The sequence below is a fragment of the Pezoporus wallicus genome, unplaced genomic scaffold (genome assembly GCF_028554395.1).
Source record: "Pezoporus wallicus isolate ANWC-B61680 ecotype Strahan unplaced genomic scaffold, APGP_CSIRO_Pwel_v1 contig_5767, whole genome shotgun sequence".
Lineage (NCBI taxonomy): Eukaryota > Metazoa > Chordata > Aves > Psittaciformes > Psittacidae > Pezoporus > Pezoporus wallicus.
In genome coordinates this window covers 3,615,018-3,642,891 of record NW_026640599.1, presented here as the reverse complement: position 1 = coordinate 3,642,891, position 27,874 = coordinate 3,615,018, and the positions used below count along the sequence as shown (strand labels likewise).

The 27,874-nt window shown below is 37.9% G+C and overlaps 1 protein-coding gene across 3 annotated transcripts in view; it reads left to right on the top strand.

The window, feature by feature from the left end:
* MID1 (midline 1) overlaps nucleotides 1-27,874 on the top strand; it is a 246,926-nt gene that overhangs the window by 146,386 nt on the left and 72,666 nt on the right. For all 3 annotated transcript variants that reach the window (XM_057419564.1, XM_057419565.1, XM_057419563.1), the window contains exon 2: nucleotides 826-1,541. In XM_057419564.1, the coding sequence (XP_057275547.1) occupies nucleotides 882-1,541 (660 nt within the window). In that variant the 5' untranslated portion in view covers nucleotides 826-881. The remainder of the gene's footprint in view (nucleotides 1-825; nucleotides 1,542-27,874) is intronic.

Genomic DNA, 27,874 nt, shown 5'->3' with positions numbered 1-27,874 from the left:
TATTTATCTTACTACAAACATGTATGTCTTGTATTTTGGGGCTTATGTGTACAGATACATGTACACAAAAGTACAGGTACATATAAATACAGTTGTGCGTGTTCTTGAAATACATGGAAGGAGTATATTAGTATATGATATATATGCCATACATATATACTAGACGTCAAATAAAAAAATAACAAATGCTTTCCTAGAAGCATTATTCCCTGTATATATACGGATATACATTTATGCAAGTAAACACAGACATGTACTTTAAATGTTGTGCTATTGCTGTAATAACAAATGAAAATTTCTATCTGATAAAATAACTATTAACCGGAATAGCGATTGTAAGGCTGTCAGTCATAATATGCTGGACTAATCCTTGCACAGTGTTACACGAAGGTGAAGGTTTTTTAAGAAGTTTTACTACTAGAAGAGTGAAGCCAAAAACAGCATCTTCAGAAGAGATCTAATTTTGCTGTGATAGGCTGTTTGATGGTCATTATTTTGGGTTTTACTAATGCACAGAAACATCTGCTATTTTCCTCCATCGCCTGAACGCGAAGGGGGAAAGAAATCAAGAAGGAGCTTTTCTTTTTTCTTTTTTTTTTTCTTTTCTTTTCTAAATGAACAGCAAAGCAAAAAAAAAAAAAAAAAAAGAAGCAATCCAGTTTTAAATACCTTGATATGTTCATGTGCAGGTTCAAAACTTTAGATTGCTCTCCCGCCTGGCGTGGTGGGTTGATAGCCCCAGGAGCAGTGGAGAAAGTTGACAACCCCCCACGGCTGACCCCTCATGTCCTCTCTAGCTTAATCGAATTTTACGTGTGTTTCCAGATAGCTGATCAGCTTCCCTGGATTTCGCTGACGCCACAGGAAAGCTTTGCCTGAAGATGGAAACACTGGAGTCAGAACTGACCTGCCCTATCTGTCTGGAGCTGTTTGAAGACCCGCTGCTGCTGCCTTGCGCTCACAGCCTCTGCTTCAACTGCGCACACCGCATCCTGGTCTCCCACTGCGCCACCAACGAGCCGGTGGAGTCTATCACTGCCTTCCAGTGCCCAACCTGCCGCTATGTCATCACCCTCAGCCAGCGTGGTCTAGACGGGCTCAAGCGCAACGTCACCCTGCAGAACATCATTGACAGGTTTCAGAAAGCCTCGGTCAGCGGGCCCAATTCCCCCAGTGAGACCCGCCGGGAGCGGGCATTTGATAGCAACAGCATGTCGACTTGCGAGAAGGTCCTCTGCCAGTTCTGCGATCAGGACCCTGCCCAGGAGGCAGTGAAAACCTGCGTTACCTGCGAGGTGTCCTACTGTGAGGAGTGCCTGAAAGCCACTCACCCCAACAAAAAGCCGTTCACCGGTCACCGTCTCATCGAGCCCATCCCAGACTCTCACATCAGGGGATTAATGTGCTTGGAGCATGAGGACGAGAAAGTTAACATGTACTGCGTGACCGATGACCAGTTAATCTGTGCCTTGTGTAAACTGGTTGGGCGACACCGTGACCATCAGGTGGCAGCTTTAAGTGACCGCTATGACAAGCTAAAGGTTAGTGCTACCTATTGGCCTTTCTATCCAAATAACGTGGTTGGGAAGGAAAGCACGCTTTGGTTGCATGCCGACTTCCTTCTTTGGGCAGAAGCTGGGAAAGGTAGGAGCATGGTCTGTAATCAGACAAGGTACACATACAGATCTATATGTGCATTTGATCATCACCATTTAAAAGCTGTTAGATTTTGCTCAAGGAAAGATTTCTTAGTTGTGTGTTGAGTTTTCTATCATAAGGAATATGACACATTATACTACTATTTAGGTGAATTTTCTTATCTAGCTACAGCTTTATTCATGGCATCTGGCAGTGTTTAGTGCTGACTGCACATACACAGATGCTGATTGAAATGTCAGGCTTTTTTTGCATACACTCTGCTGTTGATTATTTTTCATTTGGTTGCTTTCATTGTAAAAAACCTTTTGCATCACTGCTAACAGGAGATGCATTTATCTGTGCTGGCTTCGGGGATGCCAGATGCTTGTCCAGCCAGGGAAAACACATGCTGCCTCTGCTCTTCCCACACTACCTCCCACCTGGGCTCACAGGCACTGCCGTGCTGGAAACAAACCCAAAATTGTTTCTGGGCTTCTTGTGCTGTTCCGACAGTTCAGTGAGCTCCCAGCACACCTCCTTCCTGGCTCCAGCAGCCCCTGGACCTGTGCAGGACCCCTGGGCAGGGTGGCAGTGGGCAGCCAGGTCTCAGGGTGCTCTGGGGGATCTCCAGGCTGCCAGGAGAGGCAGAGCTCCTGCTGAACAGCAAGGCCAAGCCCAGTGGCCTCCCATCTGCCTAGGTGTATGTTCCTCTCATGCTGAGTTTGGTACTGCTGCAGAGCAAAGGCAGGAACTAAGCATCCCATGCTTCCCTTCGCCCACTCTCTCTGTAGAGTCTGTGTGTGCCTGCATGCGACTGGGGGAGGATTTTAAAGACAGACTGCAACTGAGAAACCACAAGTGTGGAGGGCAAAGCTTATCTGCCAGCCTTCTCACACAGGATTTCAGAGGTGGGAAAAGCAACTGAGTTAATAGGTTTAACTAACTGGAAGGCTTTTCTTAAGTACCTTCAGACAAAAATGTGTGGCTGCACAAGTGTATAATAACTATAGATGATTGCAGGTGAAATCTGCATATGCATGCTATGTGGATTTTGTGGCTCTTTGTATGTGCAAACATACACAGCATGTTCTGTGATTACAGTAACATAATGAAAGAACCTTCTTTACTTGGACTGGTGAACCTGATAGCTTCCTTTCCTCTCTTAAAGGTGTTTTTATTTATTAAGGAAAACTTATTGTTTTAGCTTCCTATTTTTTTTTTTTTCCCTGAACTAGTTTGTTATTTCAATAGGCAAGGATTTAGCCACAGATAATACAGAGCATGGGCCATAAATGTGAATAGAAGATGCATGGACTTTTCATGCTTTTCAATAATGCAGTGGGTTTATATCCTTAACAGGTGCTACTGTTTAGTAAGCTAACAGTGTATTGTTTATCAACTTTATATGAATAGTATGAATATGCTACTTAACAAGAAATACCTTCAATGTTAAATACAGGATTAGTGTATTTTTTAACATGTTAAAAAATAGTAAAGGTTTCTTAGTGTTATGTATGTAGATGTGCCAAGTCTGGAAAGAAAGACTTTAAAAGGCATGTCTTTTCTCTTGAGATCTTTGACTTAATACTGCAGATAGGAAAAAAAGTCAGGGTATTTTTGCATGATCTATGCTTTTCTGTGCAAAGATGCCTAAGCGAACTCTTAAAGGGTATCTCAGACAGGCAACTAACATTCATATTTGATGTTACCCAGTTTAGAAACCTGTAAAAGTCTAACAGACTACTTTCCAGCAGTCTCCTTGAAGAGTAATTCAAGTACCAATTTGATGGTTAGCATAGGCCTAAGTCAAATAACTCTCCTTATAATGGCAACTCCTAACATTATTTACAGTACTTGTATGATTTTTTTTGAAATATGGACTTTCTTTGTACCCAAACTCTCTAAAAATAATTTACAAAGACAATAATCATGAGGATTCCTCAGTTGTGCTTTGATTTCTCTTTAGCTGTCATAAGGAGTATGTGGCTTATACTACTGTTTAGGTGAATTTTCATATCTAGCTACAGCTTTATTTGTGGTAGCTTTCAATGTTTACTACACATACATCGGCGCTGATTAAAATGTCAGGCCTTCCTTGCGTACGCTCTGCTGTTGATTATTTTTCATTTGGTTGCTAATAATTTTGTTATTAGACCACACAAAATCCAGTTTCTCTCCTCTTTGTCATGAAGCAGCCTATTTCACTTTGCTAATGCCAGCAATGACGTCATGCCGATTACACCAGCGATTATGGCATGTCTATACTCTGAGCCAAGGAGCAGTAGGTTAGGTGGTTTCCAGACAGATCTAGCATCCATCCTCTGTTCATAAGAAGGTAATCTGAAAACTGTATCTTTCCCTTCCTCATTGCCTCTTCCATCTCAGAAATTTGTGCTGGTTTATGTATCAGACTCTGAGAATGAGATTTTTCAGTTCCCTAGACTGGCATTTATCCCTAGGGAGTAAAGGAATGATACATGTTCACACCAGTGTTTAGTAGCTGATGGGCAACAATTTCAGGTCCATTTTCACCTTAAGGCCTCCTTTGTAAATGGTAATACAACTTCTTGAGTCATGCTACTAATGTAAATTGTAGGTATGATCTTGCAGATTGTATTAATTAATTTACAGATTATGTGCATCTGCCATTGGCAAATTCAGTGTTCAAGTGGATCAGAAATTCCTCAACTGAAAAGTGGGTTGTTGCTTGCCATATTGCTTCTGTTTTTTAATATAAGTGGAGTTTGATATATAGGCTACCCAAATCTTAAAAAAAAAATAAAATCTGAAAGAATGAGCATGTGGTAGCCAATAGTATAGTGGATTCATTAAAGGATTGGTGGTTAATTGTATCTTTAAATAAGAAAAGCGAAACCGCTTCAAGTGACACTTTCTTTCTTGTGATTTTTCTTTTTAACTTGACACATTGTTGATGCTAACAACAGCAACTGGTGTTGCTCTGGGTGTCAAGCTATGCTAATTACTTGCATTCTCTTCCAGCAGTGCTACTAATTGTTTAAAAAATAACTCGGCCTTCATTAAGCGTAGGACAAAAGATGCCATTACAATCTAGCTCCTTTTGTGGCAAAAATGAAACTCTTTAATTAGGAGTTCTGTATACTTGTCCAACAGAGGCATGTACACCCAAGTGTTTAACGGTCAATGTAATACCAGTTGTGGACTTCTCAAAATGAGAAAGTGTTTTTTCCTTTGGCAACTACAGCTCCAACCTTGAGAGGTGCTTTTCTTTCTCAACTTGCACTGGGGGCAGAGCAGGTTGAGGGCACCTGTGTTCTTCCAGGAGCAGTCCTTTCTTAGTTAGCCACACAATCACATGATACACCTTCATACTTATACTTGACTTAGTGTTTATAGATATGTTTTGGGTTTTATTTTGATAAGTAGATCATAGACAGATGCATGTTAAAAATGGAAAAACAATAAACCATGAGCAAAAGAAGGAACAGGAAATATTCTGTGAGACACTGAATTTATCATACAGTGGTCAAAATTGTGGCATAAATTAGAAATACTGGTTTGCTACATGAACAATGAGGGCTTTCAAATAGAAAGTGCAAATGCTTATGCTTAACTCACCATAGTATCTCAAAGGAAATATTTATGGTTGATTACTTTTGATACTGACTCTTTTCTTTCTTCTTGTCATAATGAAAAAGACAAGACAATTTAAAAGTGCATTCATTATTTTTAGGGACAATTTCTAAAATTAGCATTGTTCTGTAGATGTATTTACAGTCAAGAAAGTGGTAAGAAAAAATAAAAGATTTATTTTCAATGAGACAGGGTATTTTTGTGAGAAAGAAGTTACAAGATGTGTCTGGAAAGATAATCACTCATTTAGTGTTGGCAGAGAGCCATGAAGAGGTGTAGCAAAAGAGGAAGTTAGACAGTAAGGCATATTTTTAAATGATGTTAAGACAGCATACCTCTACTGAAACCAGTGTTTCTGCTCGCCTTCATATTTACTGGGAATCTGGCAGCTGATGCATATGTTCTTGCCAAAAAATAAATTTGGCACAATTTTTGTACTGCTTAGTCAAGAAAGATCTTTTGTTGAATCAAACTGCTGTAGGTTAGCTGTGGTTCTCCATGTTTTTGTTTGAATTTTATTAGCGCTGACATGTAGTGGGCATGTTTATGAAGGCAGGACAGCCCTCTGAATGGCACTCAGGAATTCCAGAAACAAAAGACAGCTTCTTGTTTGCGCAGTTTTCACCTAGTTTTAGTGGCAGAATCCATACATCTATTTTCTCTACCCTGTTGGTTCAGGATGAGAGGATTCTTTTTCTGTAGTTTGCCAACTCAATTGCAAGTATATTTTTGATGGGAAGTAGTCATAAACTCTTTCCTCATAGGCAGAATTGTGTTCAACTCCTATAAGCCTACTTGTACTGTGTAAAGGTAGAAGTCTTTGTCAAGTCCACAGTTTCTACAAACAAAGCACAAAAATATGTCTGCTTCACTGCTGTGTACATAATGAATTAAAAAGCTTTTAATATTTAAATGTCTTTGCAGAGATACTGGCAAAATATTTGTTGAAGCTTCCCAACTATTTTTATGTGGCATTATTTAATAATTGCAGCCTAATCATTAATCTGCAATAATAATCAATATACTGTGATACTGTAAGAACCCAGTACTTACAAATCTGTACTCATAAAGTGGGGTTGTCAATAGGGGAACATTGTTTTCTTGACTGAAATAGAAATACATTATGCATATACATGTGAATGTGCGTATATACATGCATATTTATAGTGCTTGTGTTAGTATATAAAGGCAATACTGCTTACGTTTTATATATGTGTATGTAGACTTGTCTAGCATAGAAATACGTGTAATCTCTGTTAACTTCTAAGATATCTTGAATCTTGAATTTGAATAAATACACATGCCTATATTTTAAGTAAATATATACAGTTTCATATATAGGTGTAGGTCACTAAACGTATATTTGATCACATATATAAAAACTATGGAAAATATATTTGATCTCATATATATATATATATAAACTACAATATTGTTTTATGTGGTATCCATTTTTAATATTCTATTGTTTTTTTTTTTGTTTTTTTTTTTAGTAGCTCGGTATTTTCACATCTAAATATAGTTTCCCTGTGCACCCTTTACTGTCTTCCTTAATGGAAACTGTTCAATTAAAAGAAAATACAATTGATATGTAATGACATAGTATATCTGTGTTACAGTGTTACATTGTATTTAATAGAGTCAGAGTGTAGAAAGTTACTTTCTATAGTGCCAGTTATAGAGGTTTAACATGCAGTTAAACAACTATATCCAACCTGAAAAAAAATGTGGAACTTGTGGGCTTCCATTATTATTAAATTTTTATTGGATTAGATGCATCTTATAATTCAATTATTATTAGATTAGATGCAGGTTGATATTATTAGATTATTGTTAGATTAGATACTGCTTGAAAAATATTTTAGTGTCTTACATTTTTATGAAATTAAAATGATGAATGGTCACGTCTATTAAAAGGGAACATTATTTGATATTACTTCACCCACAAATAGATGCAAAAATATAACTAACCGGTTGTGCTTCAGTATTTGCAAATATCAAAAAATATTAAGTTGTTGCTCGGAAGAAGATCGATGTAGCAATGAACCAGTTTACTAAAAATATGTTCCAGCTGCAACTGTTTTATTAGTAATATTAAAATACTAATGTATTTTATTACACTAATATATAAATATTAAGGCAGACTTTTCAACATTCTCTCTTTAGTCTAATGTTATCAGAAGGGGCTGTGGTTCCTCCAGCTGGTATTTCTTTGGTTGAGTTTAGAAGGATAACAGAAAATGTTGGGGGCATACAAGTATACTGGAAAGGAACCCTTCATTAGGGACTGTATCAAACTCAAACAGGGGAAGTTTAGATTGGATATAAGGAAGAAGTTCTTTACTGTGAAAGTGGTGAGGCACTGGAACAGGCTGCCCAAAGAAGTTGTGAATGCTTCATCCCTAGAGGTGTTCAAGGCTAGGGTGGACAGAGCCTTGGGTGACATGGTTTAGTGTGAGGTGTCCCTGCCCATGGCAGGGGGGTTGGAACTAGATGATCTTAAGGTCCTTTCCAACCCTAACTATTCTATGCCTATGATTCTCTGTCAACACACTCACACAACATTAGTTTGTTGTTTTTTTTGTTTTTTTTTTTTTGAGGAGAGGTGTTTCTCTGGGGGATTATATAATTTTTAGGTTGTTTTTGCAAAGCATAAATTTTGTTGTGTTTATGACTGTGCATAATGAATTGACAGTGGATAATAAGTATTACAATAGGTATAAGTACTATGAGATTTTTATTTTATTTACTTAACATCCTTAAAATAATACAAGCCATAGATTTTTAAAACTTACTGCACAAATTTAACAGCAAGTTTTTTAAAAAAATGTTCACATACTATTCATTTCCTTCAATTTTTAGTGGCAATGATGGTGTTGAAGGCCTAATCTATTAAGGAAGAACAAGAGAATTAAATAAAATTGGAAATAATTCAGCATTATTATCTTTGTTCTTATGACTCTGGTTTCTGGGGAAGCCAGATTGAACATTAAGTAAAATCCTTTTCTATGGATCTGGTCCAAACTGATAATGGATTTTATGTCCATGTTCTAGCCATGTATTTGCTTATTGTAACGACCTTTTGACTGACCTTATATGTTTTTAAGATGCTTGAAGGCTGTTGGTAGAATGCAATGCATGACACATCTTCAGAATGAGAAGTATTTAAATAATAAATCAGTAAGAAACAAAGCAATAACAATGGAAATTAAGCAAGTAGATGAGGTTAAGTGCAAATAATGAACTGTTCTAGAACACTGCGCACAGGTTGACCCTTTGTTTAGTGTCTGCATACCAGAGTAACAAAGATAGGGTTTGTAGCAGGCAAAGTTACAAGCAAGTGGCCTTTCAAAGGCCGAACATTTATGGGGTTTAGCACAACAATATGTTTTCTCATAACTGATAAATAGAATAAGTAAGCTAATTGTTTTACTGCTTTATCGGGGATGATAAAGCTAGTTGCAGGAGTATAGCTAAAAAAAACCTGACCATGGACAGCAGGCTAAAACTCATACTCTTTTGTGGCATTGAGAGGTGTGTGGAAGGGTACAGACAGGTATGTTCTACTTATCAGGTAAGTGTATATTCTGAACAAATTCTTCAGTATGCCTTATTTTAATGCAAATATTTTAAAATAATGTGACAGCAAATTTTCAGAAAGTGGTAAAGGTGGTTAGTAGTATGCTTTAAATAAGGACGCTCCCTCCCCCCCCCCCCCCCCCCAAAACCTGAATGTACATATCTCCCAATATCTGCATTGGAGAATACTCAATAGTCAGATTTCTCTCAAGCTTTAATATGTTAAATTATTTTATGAAGAAAAATCCAAATTACAACATACAAATAATGCAAAATAATAATACCTGTATGTATCCTTAGCACTGTGAACCTATACGTAGGGGTTCATACCAATCAGAAATGGTGTCTAATTTGGCAAGCCTGAATAGTCCATGGAGAGAAACTCCTCTAGAAGGTCACAGGCTGGAAAGCTGTATTGGGTTGCTAAAGCACACTTTGGACTCAAAGCCTGATATGGGCCATAAGACTGTGTGTTTCCTCCTTCTCCCACCCCAAACCAAACCATCCAGTCCCCTATCTCCCTTGGCGCATCCCTTGACCCTCCACACAGGAAGCCTTTTCTTTTGCTAGGAAGGATGTTGTTGCCCTTGAGAATGAGCAACGCCAAGGATGTGGGACAAGAGGATTCCTGTCCTTCACAGTTTTCACATTTCATTTATAATAAACTCAAAACAGACCCTGCTCTGTTTTCCAGTTACCTAAAATCAGTGAAAAATGAATGATCAAAGCAAATGCAAAATTAGATTATCATAGTGTGAATATGCTAAGTTATCCCTAGACCTCCTGTAAATGCTTACTTCAGCAGTTCTTACCCTTTTACAGTATAAATGCTTAATTGGAAGCTCATTGTCTTCATCAGTAAAATGCTTAGGACATGCAGGGTATCTAATAGATAAGTAATATATCATTGACTTTCTTGATATGTGCCTTGATGGTGCCAGCAGGATTGCTTTTTGTGATAGCCTTTTTTAAGTTTTTCACAAATTTCTCCTTTGTGTGTGACGTTGGTCCTGTGGAATATTCCAGTTTACAACTGTGGAAGGGGAGCATATGCAGGGTTGTTTTAATGTCTTGGGCAAAACTGTTTGAGGGGCTGGAGCTCTGTGGCTGCCTCTGTGCCCTACAGGTCGTCTCTGTTAGGGCTTACCCACCAGCTTTCAGCTGTCCCCAGTTGCCAAGATGTGAGACTGTCCTAGCTAGAATCGCACTGCAAAATTTGGACAAATTGCGTGCCTCCTGCTAGCACCTGTGTGTTTGCACGTTCACCTTGTCTTCTTGGAAAGAATTCTGAGATGCAGAATGCTGAAAACTGGAAAGGGGAGAAAAAGGGGCAAGTAATGAGTCATAGTCAGGACTATGGTTCTGTAAAAATATTTCTTCATCTACCTCAATTATGCCACTATTGCGCTTCCAGACTCTATGGGCTATTAACTTGTTTGTATTGAATGCATGCTCAAAGTTGTGTAAGTTTGACTTCAAAAGCAAAAGGTTTAAGTCTTTTGGAGTTTTTTTCTGTGCCTACAACATTTACATTTTTGGAGAACCAAAAATTTCCTGCCAAAATATAGTATCAATCTTCTGCTTTGAAACCTTGCAATTTTAGCTTCCTTACACTATGTTGACCATAATAGCATAAAGTAGCAGTATGACCCTACAATTATATTTTACAGTACGAAAGGGATCAAATGCAGCACAGATGAGAAATGTAGCTGGAGTGCCTAGGGCTAGCTTTTTCCTCTGTGATTTATCTGTTCAATTAGTTGTGATATTGAGAATGATCTTCTAAACTACAGCAGACCTCTCATCTCTAGCCTTTTAGTGGCCTAAAGAGCATTGGCTGCAGAAAACAAATGCTTAAAATTGGAAAAAGCAAGGATATTTTGGTAGAGTAATATATAATAATGCAAGTTCATATCTATATAAAAATTAAGGGGATTTTAATGAAAAAGAATAGAAAGGGAATCACTGTGGGCATCTTTTACTCTGGAATAGGTGGTATTCCACTGTACAATCATCTCTGCCAACTGCATCTGTACAGTATAGAAATCATTTTACTTAATATGTTAATTCCCAAAGGCTCAATTAAAAAAAAAATCCTCTAATATAAGATCTTGTACATGAGGTGTAATCCTAGCTTCAAGGAATATTCATTCAGCTATGCTTAAATCAAAATACAAAGTCAAGCATTGCAGGTAACGAGAAATTTTATATGGTCACAGTAATATTCAGGCAAGCTGTTCTCATTACATAATGGGTAAGATTAAATAACAAAATGGTTTTAAATTATTATTGACTATTTCCACTAGTCAGGGGAAGCATTAGTGTTTGATTTCTTGTAATCATTCTGGTTTGAAATACAATAGCCTCACTCCCTCTTGTCCTTGGATTCTTCCGGCCTGCATGTAGGAAAAGAGGTCCCAGTGCAATTCCTGGCTCTGTATATCCTGTCTCGTGCCAGCCTAATAACAAATTGATTCTTATGTCCAAACTGATGTTAGTACACTGTTATAACAGTTCGCTCTATTGGCTGAAAACTTACACTCCCTAAACTTGAAAAAAAAAGAACTAAAATGTGTGATATTCCAGAATATAAGTTCTTTATCTAATAAGTGTTTCAGCTTTTATTCCTTAATGAACTTATGGTTTTGACATTCCATTATTTCTCCAATAGCTATTCTAAATAAAATGAAAATAAAATCCTGGCACAGTGAGAAGAGATCTTTCATGTAACATCTTGTATAAATTGCGGTAAGTAGTAATATAATGTATAGTCTTGTCTTAGAAAGCAAAAAAATTACAAAGGGCTCTTTTTGATGCCATTACTTCCTAGTGCCATACTGCACAAATTTCTTTTCTTACACCATTACTCATTATAGGCTCAACACTTGTGGGTGATAAATCATTGTTAATACCAGGACAGATGAAAATGGGAGCGGTAATCTGCTGCCAAGCTGTGTGAAGAGATGGGAAAGAGAGGGGGATGGAGCTCTTGGGTCCCAGGACTAATATCAGATGAGATTGTCAGGTACACCTTTTGTTCAGAGGTATGTCTAAATCATAATCATGAGCCACACCAGCTTTTTTTTTTTTCCCTGTATTTTTCCTTGTAATTCACACACATCTTGAAATACATACTTTAAAGGTACTAAACTCTTTTTTTATTTTTTTTTTCTTCAGAAGGTAAAAATTAACGTGTTCAGATACAAACAGGCTGGAACATCTCTAATGGCAGATAGTACTGGAAGTTTTCTTACCATGCTCAGAGTATTAGAGCTGGAGGAAGCAGCAGCTAATTTGAAGCTGATGCAAAAAAAAAACCACAACCCAACAACCCCCAAAAAAACACCACCAAAAACAATAACAAAAATGCTTCTATGATGAATATTTCAATATTTCTCTTTTCTCTAAAAGTATCCACATACGTGCAAAAAACTTTAAGACTTGTCAAACTCTCCTGTAATCTCAGTATAAACTGCATGTTTACCCTGTGCAGTTTATATTGAGATTTCATCCTATCTCTGAATAACAGTGTAAATCCAAGCTTGTAATATGTTTGAATGCCAGAGAAATTTTCCATCTCCTTTCATTAACTACTAGAGAAACAAAAACATCCTGTGACAAACTGAAAAAGAAGACCCTATGTTGCTTTACTGGTTATAAAGATTAATGTTCTCTTAGTAAGAACCCAGTGTTTTACTCTAAGACCAGCTGGCAGTTGCTCGAAGTTCATGTGTTACAGTAGCCTCCACACCATAACTCCTCTCTGTGCTCCTTGAAACATGCTGGCTATTTTGCAATGTGAGGCTACATGCCCAAGTTTTGTTATTTGTTATGATACAGTCAAACTTTAAAAGAGATTAAAGACAGGCAGCTGTTCACAACATATGTGTCTCATGGTAGAAGCATTAAGCAGACTTGTTAGACTATAGCTAATGACAGTGTATGCAAACTTTATTACCACTTTAAGCCAGCAGCATATGGAGACTAGAACTCATTCGAACTGAATTTTAGAAGTATCTATCTTAATAATAAGCTACTAAAGAGAAGGAAGCATATTGATTAGTGTATGGATGACAGTTCATTTGAGTAGCTGTTTTAAATGTTTTAATTATAGCCCAAAGACTCCAAACACATACACGCAAAAAATCCCTTGATTGATTGGTTGATTGAATGAATGAATGAATGAATGAATGAATGAATGAATGAATGAATGAATGAATGAAAAACGATTGAATTACAAATAATATTTGGCTGACACAATCAGTTTAAAAAAAAATAATCAAATTTGTCAATCAAAAAATCATGGAAGCACAGGATCAGAGAATGGTTTGGGTTGGAAAGGACCTTAAATATTATCCAGTTCCTAACCCCCTGCCATGTGCAAGGACACCTTTCACTAGACCAGGTTGCTCAAAGCCCTGTCCAACTTGGCCTTGAGCACTGCCATGGATGGGGCTTCTCTGGGTCACCTGTTCCAGTGCCTCACCACCCTCATAGTGAATAGATGTTTTCATTGCCTTTCCCAATATACCTAACCTGACTATATTCTGTAAACTGTACAGGGGAGAACTACATGTGCAGATATGCAAGAGATTGGTAGAGGGGAATAGTTGGAGAGAAAGCCCCTGTGTTTTTCCCATAGTCATGGACCTTGTGGTCACTCTATGGTCTTTCACTCTATGGTCTTTCCTGCAATTCCTGCTTCCCCTGTGTTGACAGCTGATGGGGCAGTGTGTCACTCCAGGATACCCCTACCAATGCTGGGGTCCTCTCATTGCACAGGGTGTTCTTCAGCTCAGCAGGAGTGAGCAGCCTTTGCTTTTCTGTATGTGCTTGCTGTCGGAAGGAAAATTCATCTGTACATTGAAAACCCTGCCATGTGAGAGAACTCCCGCATTGAGGCTCTTTTTCATCATAAGAGGTGATAGATGCCCACTTAGTGAAAAGACCCACTTGAGATGCTTGGTGAGGTTATGTAAACTTTGGATGAATTTATATGATGATGCAGTCTTTTCTTTCATGTGCTTTAAGTACGGGCAGGTGTTGTTCTCTCCCCTGCATCTGATTACAGTCTTCAACTTAAAAAACGTGCTGCAGCTTTTGGGGGAAGGCACATTATGTTAGACATACAAATAATGTTTTCACCTTCTTTTGAGCATTTCTTATGATCGCTCTTGGGGAAAAACTGATCTTTCCATTCAGATCCACCAATTAGAGCAGCAACCATGAAGCTTTTTTTGTGGTTTTTACATTCTCTTTCCCTTTGCTGAATTAGCTTTCTTTTCAGACTTGGTAGACATGTGCTCCGGCTCTCCTGAAATTCCAGTACACCGAAATTCTTATGCAGGCAGGATGCTATGAATTACTGTAGTTCTTTTGGGAAAAGAATATTAACAGAAGAACCTTTTTTTTTACCCCTTTAATTTACTTGATTACTTCCAGCTTTGCCTGTATTTATACAAGTTGAAAAACTTTGTCTGAACATACAGTGAATTACTCTTAAGTAATACCATATCTTTAGATTAACAATTTTCTTGTAATGTCTTTTGTTAAAAAGCTGTGTAAAGAGAGTGATAAGCTAATAAAATCTTTTTCCTGAACACCTGAAAAATATTTAAATGAAGTCTGAATTTTGAAGAGTTTTAAATGGTTTCTTGATCTGCCTAAATGAGCTTGTACTTTTCACTTGAAAGCAATATAATTTTTCTGTTGAATAAATCACTACTACTCTTTAGGAAAACTCAGACAAACTAGAAAGAAAAACTAATTTGGAGTTCTGTTCTTTAATCTCATAATGCTTAATTTCAGCACTGTTAAAGTCAGTGAAGGCTTTAGATTTTAATGTGTACAATATCAAAATAATTTTTAATAAATTAGGAAACTATTTTAGTCTAATCATTGCCTCTATTGTGTACAGAGTTGAGTGTTTGCAATATAGGAGTATAAGTAAATCGCTGGGTTACAGGTAGATGATTGTAAAGAGTTACAAATTCAGATGTGGGGCAGCTTATTTTGTAATGACTGAACCTATAGTTTGCAATGAAGCTGTCACTCCAAAGAAGAAGACAGCAGAAAACTAAAGGGGAAGATGCCTGGGTTTTATGTTTGTTGGTTGATGTATTCTAAGCATGGTAGGAACCATAGCTCACCCTAAATTTCAAGACTGGAGTGCCTCATTGAATGACTTCTGCTTGCAGAATGGCCTCTGAATCTTCTGTCACATGTTTTCCTTGGAGGAACTTGTTTCCTTCCTGAGGAGGTCTGCAAGGTCAAGGCGAACATCCGATCTTGGAAGCTGCCTGTCTCAAGGCTCCTCTCTCTGAGTCATTACTTACACAGAAAAATTCACGAGGAAAGTCTGTCAGGAACCCTGGAGTGTAGCTAAGTGCTTCAGGAATGGGAAACTTTTTTAAACTGAGCATGCCAGACAGAAGTGTTTTGAAGCTTTGGGGGTTTGTTCTCTTATATAGTATATAGGTAATTTCATTATTCTTGTTAAAGAGTTAGAATTCATGTAATTCGTTTATAGTGCTGTGAAGTAGTACAGCTTGGTAGTGTGAGTAAAAGGCCTCTTGTCCAGTCTTAAAAATTTGGCCCTATTACTACTTTTGCTTTATAATATATTTTCAGTATATACTATATTCTGTCCTGAGGCATGAGGGCTGCATTTTCAGTAGGCAGCAAGCAGCCCTGGCAATGCTGCGGTGCAGGCATGGCTGAGGTGAGACCACTAAGTCTACTCCATTTTCTCCCTCTCTTGAGACATCCAGCTGTCTTCACTGACCTCACACACTTGTGAGGTCTAGTAAGCAGTCTGGGAAGACTGCTGAGCTAGATGCTGATATTAGATGCACAAGTCAGGTGCCTAAAATGAAGTTTCCAGCAGCCAAATCAATGTAATGGCTGGTTTCTGTGTGTCCACCATTATCTCCCTCCTAACCATAGAATAGTTTGGTTTGGAAGGGACCCTCAAAGGTCATTTAGTCCAAGCCCCTCACAATGAGCCAGGACATCTTCACCTAGATTGGTTTGCCCAGAATCACATCCATCCTGGCCTTGAATGTCTCTAGGGATGGTGCATCCACCACCACTCTGGGCAACCTGTGCCAGTATTTTACCACCCTCACATGAAAGCATTTCTTCCTCACATCCAGCCTGAATCTCTCCTCTTTTAGTTTAAAACCATTACCGCTCATCCTATTGCAGCAGTGCACCCTTAGATCCCCCTCAGCATCTGTGCCGTGCCTGTCTGATACCACCCTGAGTTATGCCAGCTCTCGAGGCTGGTAAAAAAAAAACAACTCTGCATAGTAAGTGAATAATTGTCTGGATGTCTAGCAAGTTGAAATGACTCAGTGATAGGGCAGACTTACTCTGGCACACAGTAAAGGTAAGGATCTTACCAAGTAGGACAGGGAGGAAAGTGGCTGAATGAACTTTAAATACTGTCCTAATCAAGGAGGAACAATTCACTATGTATAAAAGGGGGATATAGTAACTTCCCTGTTGTCTATTTTTAAAGGTTGTTGCCTTTATCACCACAGACTGCTGTTAAAATGTACAGGTGTGACTCTTAACATAGAGTCAATCTGTCATAATTTGAGGAAAGCCGAAAAAAAAGGTTTTCTTCTTCTTTGAAATGGCCAAAAATATTTTTGCCAATAAAAAAAACCCAGAACTGTATTGATAAACAAAACAAAATAAACTACAGAGGTACAAAAATTGTACTATAACTATGCCTATACAAAGACTTTTTTTCAATACAAGAATTCCCTGCAGAAGTTACACCCCTCACATGAGGTTAGCATTCTGCAAAACTTCCTAATTTAGCTTCTAATGTGAAGCTGTGGCTTTTGTTGGGAATAGTGGTAGGAGAGCAAAGTTGACATCTGGCCCCTGCTATGAATTTTGCCCTATGACTAGCCTAGTTTCATCCCTAGTATTTACTTAAAACTTGCTGTAAATCCTCCAGACAGTTCCAAAAAAATTAAGAAAATGTTTCACAAATCTGACTTACACTTTGTGCTTGGAACCAGTCACAGAAGCAGTTTGGTTTAGATTTCCTTGAGAAACTTTACTAGATTTCTACTAGGGATATAATCTTTTCTGCTTTGGGAAAAGTTCATCCATGAAAAATACGGACAAAACTGAGGGTTTGTTATTTATATATTAATTTTGATTTATACACATGACTTTTGAAATAGTTCTGGAATATTCCTTGAAATACTGTAGAACGGATAGATCTGGTAATTCCCTTTCAACCACAAACCAGCAGGACTTCAATAGCTGAGCTGCAACAGGTGTAGATAAGCTGTTTTTTAAGAACTCTTCTCAGAGCCTTCCCACTTTCTCACAGACTGCAGGATCAAATGGGTTTGGAAACCATGCTCACTAAACCAGGGCTATTTTAAACTAAATAAAGAGTAAATTCCAAAACACATCACAGCTAATTTGCCATTGTTTTTGCCATAAACTGTAATGAATCCTCATCAAATGAATGCAGCTGCTATGGTGCTGTATCCAAAATAATGTAATTAAATTGCTTCTTGGGGAATTTTAGAATATAAATTTGGCAGAGACTCGTTACTGGCAATTCAACAGTGAAACATTTATAATGTTATCCAGAGAGGTGATCATGCATTCTGTCATTCTAAGGACAGAGAGAGGAGAAACAGAACCAGGATGACAAATGGCCAGACCAGAATCTGAAACAAGAAACTGCAAGAGTTTAAGGCTAATCCAAGCCATGCTGGAAAGCCTTTTGGGAAGGCAAGGATAGGACAGGAGGAGAAACCCTGGGTGGGTTACATTAGGAAAACTCTGCCACGCTCTGTGGTGACAAGGTCAACAAGGAAAGAGGGTCCACCAAAAGGAGCCTGCAGGAGCCACAGCTTTGCCATCACCAGAGTTGGAAGAGTCACATCCCTGGTAGATTAGAGAACTACCCTAATCAGGCAAGGGTAGTTCTGGGATATCATGCCCAGAGCTGACTCATCCTCCCTGCCTGCTCCCATACAAAAACATACACTCCCATCCATGCTGTCAGTGAGTGTGTGTGTGTGTATACTTGATTGTAATTTAAATGACCAGTTTCCAGGGGAAAGGAGTGATATTGAGCAGCTTTGTCTCCAGTGTGATGAATTTGCTGGAGCTGTCAGGACCCGGGCTGGCATATGGAGATACTACGTACAACTAAAATATCTGTAAAAACTTCCATGATGAGTGTGCTGGACACACCAACGCTGTGTTTGCTTGATCAAACAAGCTGTCATTAAAGCATCAGGAGTTACAATGAAGTGACTACTATAATAATTTTCTTGGCTGCAAAACTGTAAAACCAAAACAAGGATCATTCTGTCTTATCAGAAAGCAGGTGTTATTTCTGATTTGTGTTAAAAGTGACCTCAAAATAAGGTATAATTTCAGGAAAGAGGAACTTGCATTGGGGTTAAATCTCAGCCTTTAAATGTTTATAGCTTTAGTATGCCGTTTCTAATTTGGCATATATGAAATACTGCAGCTTAGAGCATACTTTAGTTTAACAAATATTTTTCTGTTCCTTTATACGTTAAGCTCTTGTGATTGTGTTTCCAATATGAATATTCAGCATTATGGCATCAGAATTGGATATCCATGAATATTTAACATGACTTGTTCTCAAAGGAGTTATCTAACACTTCAGCTCAGGGACAGCTGATCAGATGAAGCTAACAAAGTCCTTCACATTATCTTCAGGTTTTTAATTTTTTTTTTTTTTTAATTCCTTAGTGCACAGCAGTTACTGACAAAGTTACAGAAGCAGCATCTGACAATAGTGCCAGAAAAAGGGGCACTAATGGGGGAGGGAGGGTGGGATGGATGGATAGACAGAAAATTTCAGACTTTTGATGAAAATCAGAAAAAAAATTATTTGCTAATGAAAGAAAAGTGTGGAGATCAAATGTTGAGATTAGAGACTAACATGTTCAACAGTAAAGTTCATGGAACCACTTTAATATAGAAAGAACATTATAAAACACTAAGAGCAACTACCCTAAGGTTTAAAACAAGAAGACAAAATGAGCCTGCTGTATCCTTGCATTGCTCAGCATTGGCCAGTAAACACTCTTTTGGAGAGGAATAAAAAATAGTTATTAGAGCTAACATTTGGCCTCAGGTAAATGTTCCAGCAACATAAATCTGCTCTAACAACAGACTGATGTCTCCTGAATTTGAACTGCCAGAGGGGGAAGTGGAAAGAGAAATAGGCAGAGTGGGATTTGTAGGTCAGTCATGGATTTTATGTAATTCATTTGTTTATGTAGCTTTGCAAGCCCAAAGGTGCCTGAGATTTAGAAAAATAAATATTCGTGTCTTCTCAGAGGTTTGCCAAATGACAGGGTGCTGGCAATCTTAGCAAAAAGCTGAAACCATTTGTTGCCATGTTGTTTCAGCTCACAATAAGCTTTACAGTTATCCTGGATTTCATAATGCCTTCAGCATTGCCAAAGGCAATTGGGTGCCTCTATCCTGTGACAAAAATATTGTAGCAGTTGCTTAACAACTCCACTGAATTTTTTAGCATTACTGGATGATGACACTGGGTTTGGCCTGCCTGACTGCAAAGTCACTGAGAAACTGTAGTTTCTTTAGGAAATTTACTGACCTGTAAAGTTCTGCAAGGTCACTGAGAAAATGCTGGCATAATCTTGAGCTTATTAGAAGGATCAGACTGGACTTATCCTGCAATTTAATCAATAGAGTTGAGCAACATTTTTAGTGACTGCAAATTCATCACAAATGGGGTTTTGATCCAAAAGCTGTTTCCACTTTTGAGCAGAAATGCAGAATCAGTTTGAGCTGAGGAAAAAAATAGCCTAGAGATAAATTCTAGTCATGTCATCCTCCTTTTAACCACTAACTTGGGGATTATGGAATTTGATTTTTATTTCAGCATGAGTGTCTTGGAAACCACACCTCCTTCTGCAAATGGCCAGTGTCTCGGAGGAGAAAATTAGAAGGAATTTGGAGTAGGCTGTTCTTTTTCTCTCTACTGCATTCTGTGTCTTTCACTTGTGAGAGCAGAAAGTAATTCTTCCTCTGACCCTTTCCTCAGTAACACAGTTTGTCCACATGGCACCTCTTGTGCCCAGCCAGGCAGAGGTGTTGGGCTCTACCATCCACAGCCTGCTGTCATGGCTGTTTTGACCCCTGGGGACTCCTGCAGCACATGGCCTCAATACTCACACTGCTGCTGAAACAGCTTTAACAGGAGGGGCATAATGGGCTGCGCTTTCCCTCCTGCTTGGTTTTCCTAGAACCTGGAGGTTTAGTCTCTCTTAGAAAAGTGGGAACTGCACATCAGATTTGTTCTTTTCCCAGTCTAGGGCAAGGATAGGACGAGTGAAACACAGCCACTTTTTTTGGCTTCCAGTATTTCAGTTTGGTTCTGACCCAGAAAATAAATTACAGTCACCACAGTCCTACATAGTACAGACTAAGATAATATTCAGTGCAACAGTGAGTATGTCTGGCGCATGTGGAGTTCAAACACCTGAAGAGACTGCTTTCCATGTGCTACCTTACTTAGTCCTTTATAGTCCTTTACATTCTCCAAATGAATCCTGTTTTCTGTGCAGGTTTATTTAAGGTAGAGATGCAGCACACTGAGAGAATACTGGTTTGTTGGGGTTGTTTCGATACAGTAGTTCCACAGACTGGTTTTAGATGAAGTTCAGCTAATTTATGTACTAACAATAGTGAGCTGATATTTCCTCTGATACTAAGATTTGGCAGAGAGGACCAGAAGGAAGTGTTTCAATCCAATATATAAGAGAATAGCAAAAGGGGGAAAAAGAGACTTCCTCTTTATTATGTGAGGAGAATAATATATTACAAATAATTTCCACCCATTAAAATGCCCTTTTGTTCTTACAGCCTGGTTTGGAATTTGTGGTCATTCCAGTTTTGACTGTTGTAATATCTTTGCAACATCCCATCTTTGCTTCTTCATATCCATAGCTTGCCTTTGCATGTGTTGCATCTGATCCCAGCTGTTTACATTAAAAGATCACCAACCAGGACATATATTACTAAAGACTAGTGGTTTGGGCTATTCTGGCCCAGCTGTTGCAGCTGGATTTTTGTGGTCCTCAAATTCAGTCATTTCTGGATACCTTCATTTTTAATCAACTGACCAGCTGTAATTCTGTGAGAGCACTAGTGGGCCAAGTTCTCTGAGCAGGAATATTTAAATCAGCTTTCCATAATTTTGTAAGTCCTATGGTTAAATCTTGGGTCGAGGAGCTTCCCACAGTTTGAAGAAAAAAACTGTGTTGGGCTATCTGCTTTTTCTGTGTTTGTATGAGTTATCACTCTGATTACTGAATGGTATGGTTTTGCATTACAAATTAATAATAAATGGAGGAGGAAGAAGGAAAGATTTTACATTGTTCTTTTTTGTATGCCACCAGCAATGCAGCAATATTTTATTAATTCATGTAAGGGAGGTTTTTCTTTACTGAAGCGCATGGCTTATGTTTTGTCCTAGTGGCATTAGGAAACTTTATTAGCAGCTCATCCCTGTAAATGTTATTTCAGCCTCAGAGAGTTGAAGGGCTTCTGTTGTCTGTGAACTTCACAGTACAGAAGAGCTGAATTGTTCAAAGGCAACTCCATCAGAGACTGCCATGAAGCTTGATGTGCATCTGATTCCGAAACCCCAAGGCAGTGTGCAGTTAAACAGAAGGGACCAGGAGAGATGCTGCCAAGTCCTGTGGAAACGAACACCAGTCTTTCCAATGTGGCAGAGAAGGAGAGGGAGCTCTTTGGATGCCAAGGTTTTCAAAACAATCAAGAAATGGCAGTAAGTTTTGTGATGCCTTAGGAAAGGGTTGGTTTCCAGCCACTGATTTTTGATGGCTTTAGGATATAATCGAGTGATAAATGCCAAAAGAGTGCTTCTCACTTCTGCACTTTCATGTTGGTTGCAGCTAAAATCCAGAAGCCTGATTAACAGCGTATATAATGCAGTCCTGAGAATTAAAGTCATCCAAATAATAAGAAACATGTTGTGTTTCTGATTTATTCAAATGTTTGTTTGATTTCTCTTCATTAAAACTAACTGCTAGCATAATGAGCCTCTCCTGAGAAGCACTGGAGTTTATTTTCTACAAGGACTCCCATCCAAAATGTTACTTTCTATTGCTTAGTTCTAATTTAAGGAGAAATTTAAAATTGCAAAGTTTCAATCACAGAATAAATATAGAATGGAAAATTTTTATTATTCTTTTTTTTAATCGTTACTGTGTGTGAGCCAGAGATCCATTCCTAGCAAGGGATCTTCTGGTTTAAGTTGACACTTTTTGCAAGTTACAGATACTGATGCTCTAATAGATAGCTGATAGCATTTATCTGTATCTGGAAAATTATACACTACTAGTTTACATGGAATTTCTTGATAATTAACTAGCTATAGGACTAGGTTTTACCCAGCTTTTCAGCTGAGTTTAACTTGTATACTAACGATGCAGCTTTTTTGTGTCAACTGTGCACCAAATCAGAAGGATTTTTTTCCATTAGCCTTGTCCATTCTTTCAACTGGACTTCATGACAGAGATGAGCTCAGGAAGCCTACTGTTGTTCCCTGATTATGGCTAACAGAAGTTCAGCAACGTTCATTATTATATTTTACACATTCTTATCACCAGCAAGTTTGTAATAAAAAGCTTCAGTACACCCAGGTTTTCTTGCGCAAGTCCTCTCTTTCAGGATTTTGTAAATTTTAAAGGCCATAAAAGAGTGCATGGGATTTCCAGGTGGTAACTCTAATGGGTCACACATTTCTAATTGGGCTGCATTTCATTTGGAATCCTAAACATCTTTTGGATTTCCAGTTATCACCACCCAGGTATGTGCATTCTGCTTATTGCCTGTGCACAGGATTTCTGATGCTGTCAGGACATCCCAGCCTTTTTGGACATGCACCATGTTATATATTCACTGTGTTGAAAATATTTGGAAAATACATCCTGTCTTTCTGCTAATTATTCTAATTCACACAGCACTATTTCAGTAGGAATTTGAATTTCTGGAATGACTTATTGTTTCTACTTTTTTAGTTTCAGGACAGAGTAGTAAGAGACACAAAATAAGTTAGTGTCTACTTTAAATAACAAAAGCAAAGTCTCTTGAAGACTTTTTTCCTTCTGAGACAGTATTCTTTTCCTCCTGAATTAAGATAATGCTATTCAACTGCTTTTATTTTTAGAGTATATAATTACATTTCTTTTGAGTATCCTAATGCATTTTTTGCTTTCAAACTTCATGTGAAAAGAAGATAATTGCTATGTTTCTGAAATTTGTGGTGCTAATATGTTTTAAGATGTTTCCAAGGCAGATGTTTGGTGGGCCTCTTATTTATTGACTTGTTACTCTGAAGAACATCAGGGTTCATGGTCTTGTTATAGATGTTGATCTCTTTCAGCATTTTAACTTGCTTTGTGACTGAGATGAAGGGCTGCTTAATCTGATGACGTCTAAATTAATTGGTACAAGTCTTGTTTTAACGTGATTTAATAATATGCAAGTATTTCAAGTCATATGTTTTACTCAATTTGTAAAAATTATAAAAGAGAGAGGAGAAAGAATTAAAACCAGCATAAAATACATATAAGAAAAGGTAAATAAAAGCAGTATAAAGGCCCCAGTCTTGTACGTGGAAATTTCACTGTTGATTTAAATGTGAGCAGGAACTTGCCCTTTAGCAGAATGACTGCTTACAAGATATGGGATTGTCATTACATAAAATGGTTTTGTGTATTTGCTATGTTTTTTCACATCACAGAAAAAAAACCAAGAGCTAAATACCCCTAGGCTAGCATTTAATATCTGAAACAAGTTTAGTAAACCTCTTATTTTTATTGGCAACTTGCAGTGTGTTGTAGCTCTTATTCTCCTGTAAGAAAAAAAAAGGCCTTTAGTGAGATAAAATCTGAGCTTTTCATATCTGGGGACTCGGCAGAGGATGAACACTGAAGTCTCAGTTTGGCATCTGATGTACAATGGGCAATCTCACAAAGCACCTTTGCAATTTGGCAGCTTTGTTTGCAAAAAGCCTCAGGATTAAATGAGCCTGCAGTGAATTAGTTAACATTACTCCATAGAAACCTGCCTCAGTAGGTCAAATCTGAAGTTAATTCACTAAAAGTACTACAGTTTCTTCTTACTGTGCTGTTCTGGGCCTCAGAGTACAGTAGGAAACATCTAGCTCAACTCAGTACCTACTTCAGTCTTTAGTTATTAATGTGAAATGTGTTTACTGTTCTGAAATACACTGAAGAACTCAGTGAATATAGATGTGACACTCAATGAGAGACTTTGTTTTTTTTCCCTCACCCAAAAAATGTATGCAGAATCACCAAATCAAATCTTATTGTAAATACTGTGAGTTATGTTTAGAATTAATTAGAATTAATACTCCCCTGGTTCTTTATATTCTAGTTGTAATTTCGTACAAAATGTGTCCAATTTTTATCATCCATTTTTGGGGGTGTGCTTTAGTTTATGTACCCTACTCTTCTGAAGTTGATGGCTGAGCTGCAGAAGGCAGGAACATCAGGAAAGCTGAGAGTTAGATAGCTGGCTCCAAGTGCAGTCTGCAGTGGACCCACAGCACATTGCCAAACAGCCAAAAGCGCTTCCACCAGCACACACAGAAGAGAGGGGGCCAATAAGGCAGAAGAATGGAAACTTCCTCCAAAGCTTGGGGTGCCCTTGCAGAGCCACTTCCCCACTCTGCAGACTGAAAAGGCCAGGTTCACAGGGACTTTGAGCAGCCAGGGAGGTGTCCCTGCCTATGGCAGGGGGTGTGGAACTAGATGATCTTTAAGGTCCCTTCTAACCCAAATAATTCCGTGATTCTATGAACATCATTCTGTGATGGCAGGCCCAATTCAGGGCTCACCGGTGTCAGCAGAAAAGATCCCAGATTACTTTTTAGGCTACTGCACAAATACCGCAGGAAATTGATGGCTATAACCCATGAACTGAGTTCAATTTGGATATTTTGTTTACATCTTGAGTAGTAAAGTCTCAAGTGAGGTCCAGGGACTCAAACTGTGTATAAATCATTTCAGAGCACCGCATCAAAAAACGTGTGCTGTGACTGAGCACTTAATTGAGCAATTAGATGCCCAAGAACCATGAGCATTTTGCTGTGAATTAGGTATCTGACTGCTTTTTATTAATCAACTTTTCTGCAAGCCCTAGTAATATTATATAGTATTTTTCTCATCTATCTTTTGTCTTATTCCATGCAAAATATGTCTGAAAACCTTTAAATACTAAGGGTTTCTAAACTACATTTATTTTGGAGGAAAAAAAAAAATCTGCTTGCTTTTTGCTTTAAATTTTTACAAGTCAGAAATCATGTCTTCTCTGGTTTTGTAAAGATCTGTGGGTATTTTTACCATATATAGGTGATGGAAGGTCTGAGATTAGCTCTTCATAGGAAAGGTTCTACAAGAGGCCATGAAATGTTATATGTTATTAAATCTAGGTGTATAATATGCCTGCAGGATCAGGGTCTTACGTATTTTTTAGTTCAGGCATGTTTGATGCAAATGTTGCATCTAATTTTTAGTGCAGTGCAGTTCAACTTCACTTCATTATCCTTGTAGTTTAACTGAGGTCTAAGCAGGTCAGTTGACTTTTACCAGGTTCACTGGGGTCTTCGACTCAGCTCCTCAGCAACCATGCTGAGTGATCTCCTTATTTGATAGTCATGTATTTCACAAATTATAGAAGATCTCTGCTTTAAGACTCTTGGAAATGGATGTTTACTAGCAGCATGTGTTTGATAGGTTTGTAATTATTTCACATATCATTTTATACTGTACTTTACAATGTGGAAACCTTTAGGTTTGCAGTTAATTCAAGACATCTTTAAAAAAGGGCTATGTTTTCAAATACAGTCAACTTTTCTAAATACATGCATTGGGTAAATTGTGGCGTTTTATCTATTGCCTAGGCTAGGAATAATGATAAACTGTTTATTCTACTCTTATGGGTAACTTGCCCCTTCAGTGTGCTTAGGTCCCATGAGATGGGACCTCTACCTGGAAGAGATCACAGCAGTTCAATGCATTTTACTAGCAAATAAAAGTTATCCTGCATTTTGTTGTACCATTTGGGATGGAAATTTTAAAGGCGGCACGTTATCTTAAAGATTTTAAGGAGAGGCATCAACAATGCCAGTGTATCAGCCCAGTGTAGTGGAAGTACATGGTACGTAGCAGTGTGACATTATCTCCAGCCTCCCTCACTACTTGCAAGTGTAAGAGTCACTCATGATGGCTTAAGTGATAGTCCAGGGCTGCTGTTTCAAAGCACTAAGCAAAATCATTAAATAGTATTTTCCAAGAATGTTTCCAAGAAGCATTTTTTTTACCACAGTACAAGAAACAACAAACTGAAACCATGCCTTTCTCTTTGGCATATTTTCTACTACATGTCAAAGCTACATAGATATGTCACATGCTTTGAAATGCAGAGCTGAATAAATCAGGACAGATTCACTTGAAAATGAAAAATAGAAGACTATGGGGTTATTATCCCGTAAACTTATCAGTATCCTAGGTTTAAATCAGAAAATATTGATTCTTAAACATTGTCTAGGCTGGGATCCATTTAAAACATTACAGCTAACATCATTGTGTCTTGTAAGTCATTATTGCAAAGTAGGTGTATAGCATGTCCCAAATGTATAAACAAACTGAAAATCAGAGATGCAGCCTGTTACTACTATCAGTGAATGTGTTTATTCCTATGAGTCACCATCAAAGTTTGCAGTAGAGATCATAGAGACCATGCAGTTTTTCTATTGTATAACGGATGGCACCTGAAAATCAATTTTTTCAGTCTCTGGGCTAGCATTACTCTTGTAGAATTTTGGAGACTGACAGTTACTTTGGACACTATGACCAAAGCTATGATCTCTTGATTTTTGCCTGGACTTTTTAATCTAGATTATATATCTAAACTTTTGGGGTAAGGTACTAGCAGAACTTAAGCAGGATGTGAGAAAAGCTTTGTTGAAAGAAGCTTTCTTTAAAGAAAACCACAGCGTGAAGTGGAAGCAACGTGACAGGGCAGAACCCCACAAACCTTCTTTCATCTCTTCTATTGTCCTCTCTCCTCTTGAAGCACTTCAAAAGCAAAACCAGAAAGCATTGTGTTCCTCTCACCCACAGTCATTGCCAAGCCTTGAGACAGAACCTAGGAGTTTTTTTCCTGTCAAGTCCTGACAAGTATTGTGCTTATATTCTAACTAGCAAACAATGCTGCATCAAGTAACTGGGAAAAAAATTCTTAGATCCAAATTCAGATTTGGATTGCTTGTTTTATTCTGAATGTTTCAATGTTAGGTTTGGGGTTTTTTTTTTTTCAAACAAGGAAGTTGAGCAAATGTTTTCTTTTTAATTGTTAGATAGAAGTATCTAAAAGTCTGACAAAGCATTATGTCCTTGTGGAACAACTACAGCAACCTGAAACTTCACAAATAATGAATGCTGCAGTGTAACTTCCAATAGAAAATATCAGTACAGGGCACAGGCAGATCAGATCAGGTTTATCTTTGATCAAGAGCCAAAAGTGTCAGGAAAGTAATCATAGTCATTTTGTGTTCTTTTCATAAAGAACATGAGATAAGCATTGGAAACAGTTACTCTTTATGTTAACAGGGGAATTCATTATTAAATTACTTTTCTCTATTTAAAACAAAGCTAAGACTGAACAAAATAAAAACATATACTCCCATCATTACTCTTAATATTTAACAAATTATGTATTATCTTTTGTCTTCTGCTGTGTAGTATTCTATTTCATTCTTCAGTCTCCAAGAAAAAAATCTTTAAATGTAGTTTAATGCCTGGGAGCAGAGCCACTTTTAGTGCTGTAATTCACTTCAGCAGTTTTTGACCATTTCTGAACCAGTAACTGAATCTGCTGTCACTGACACACATTCTTAGGTCAAAAGATTCAATTTCCATTCTGGGCTAATCTTTCA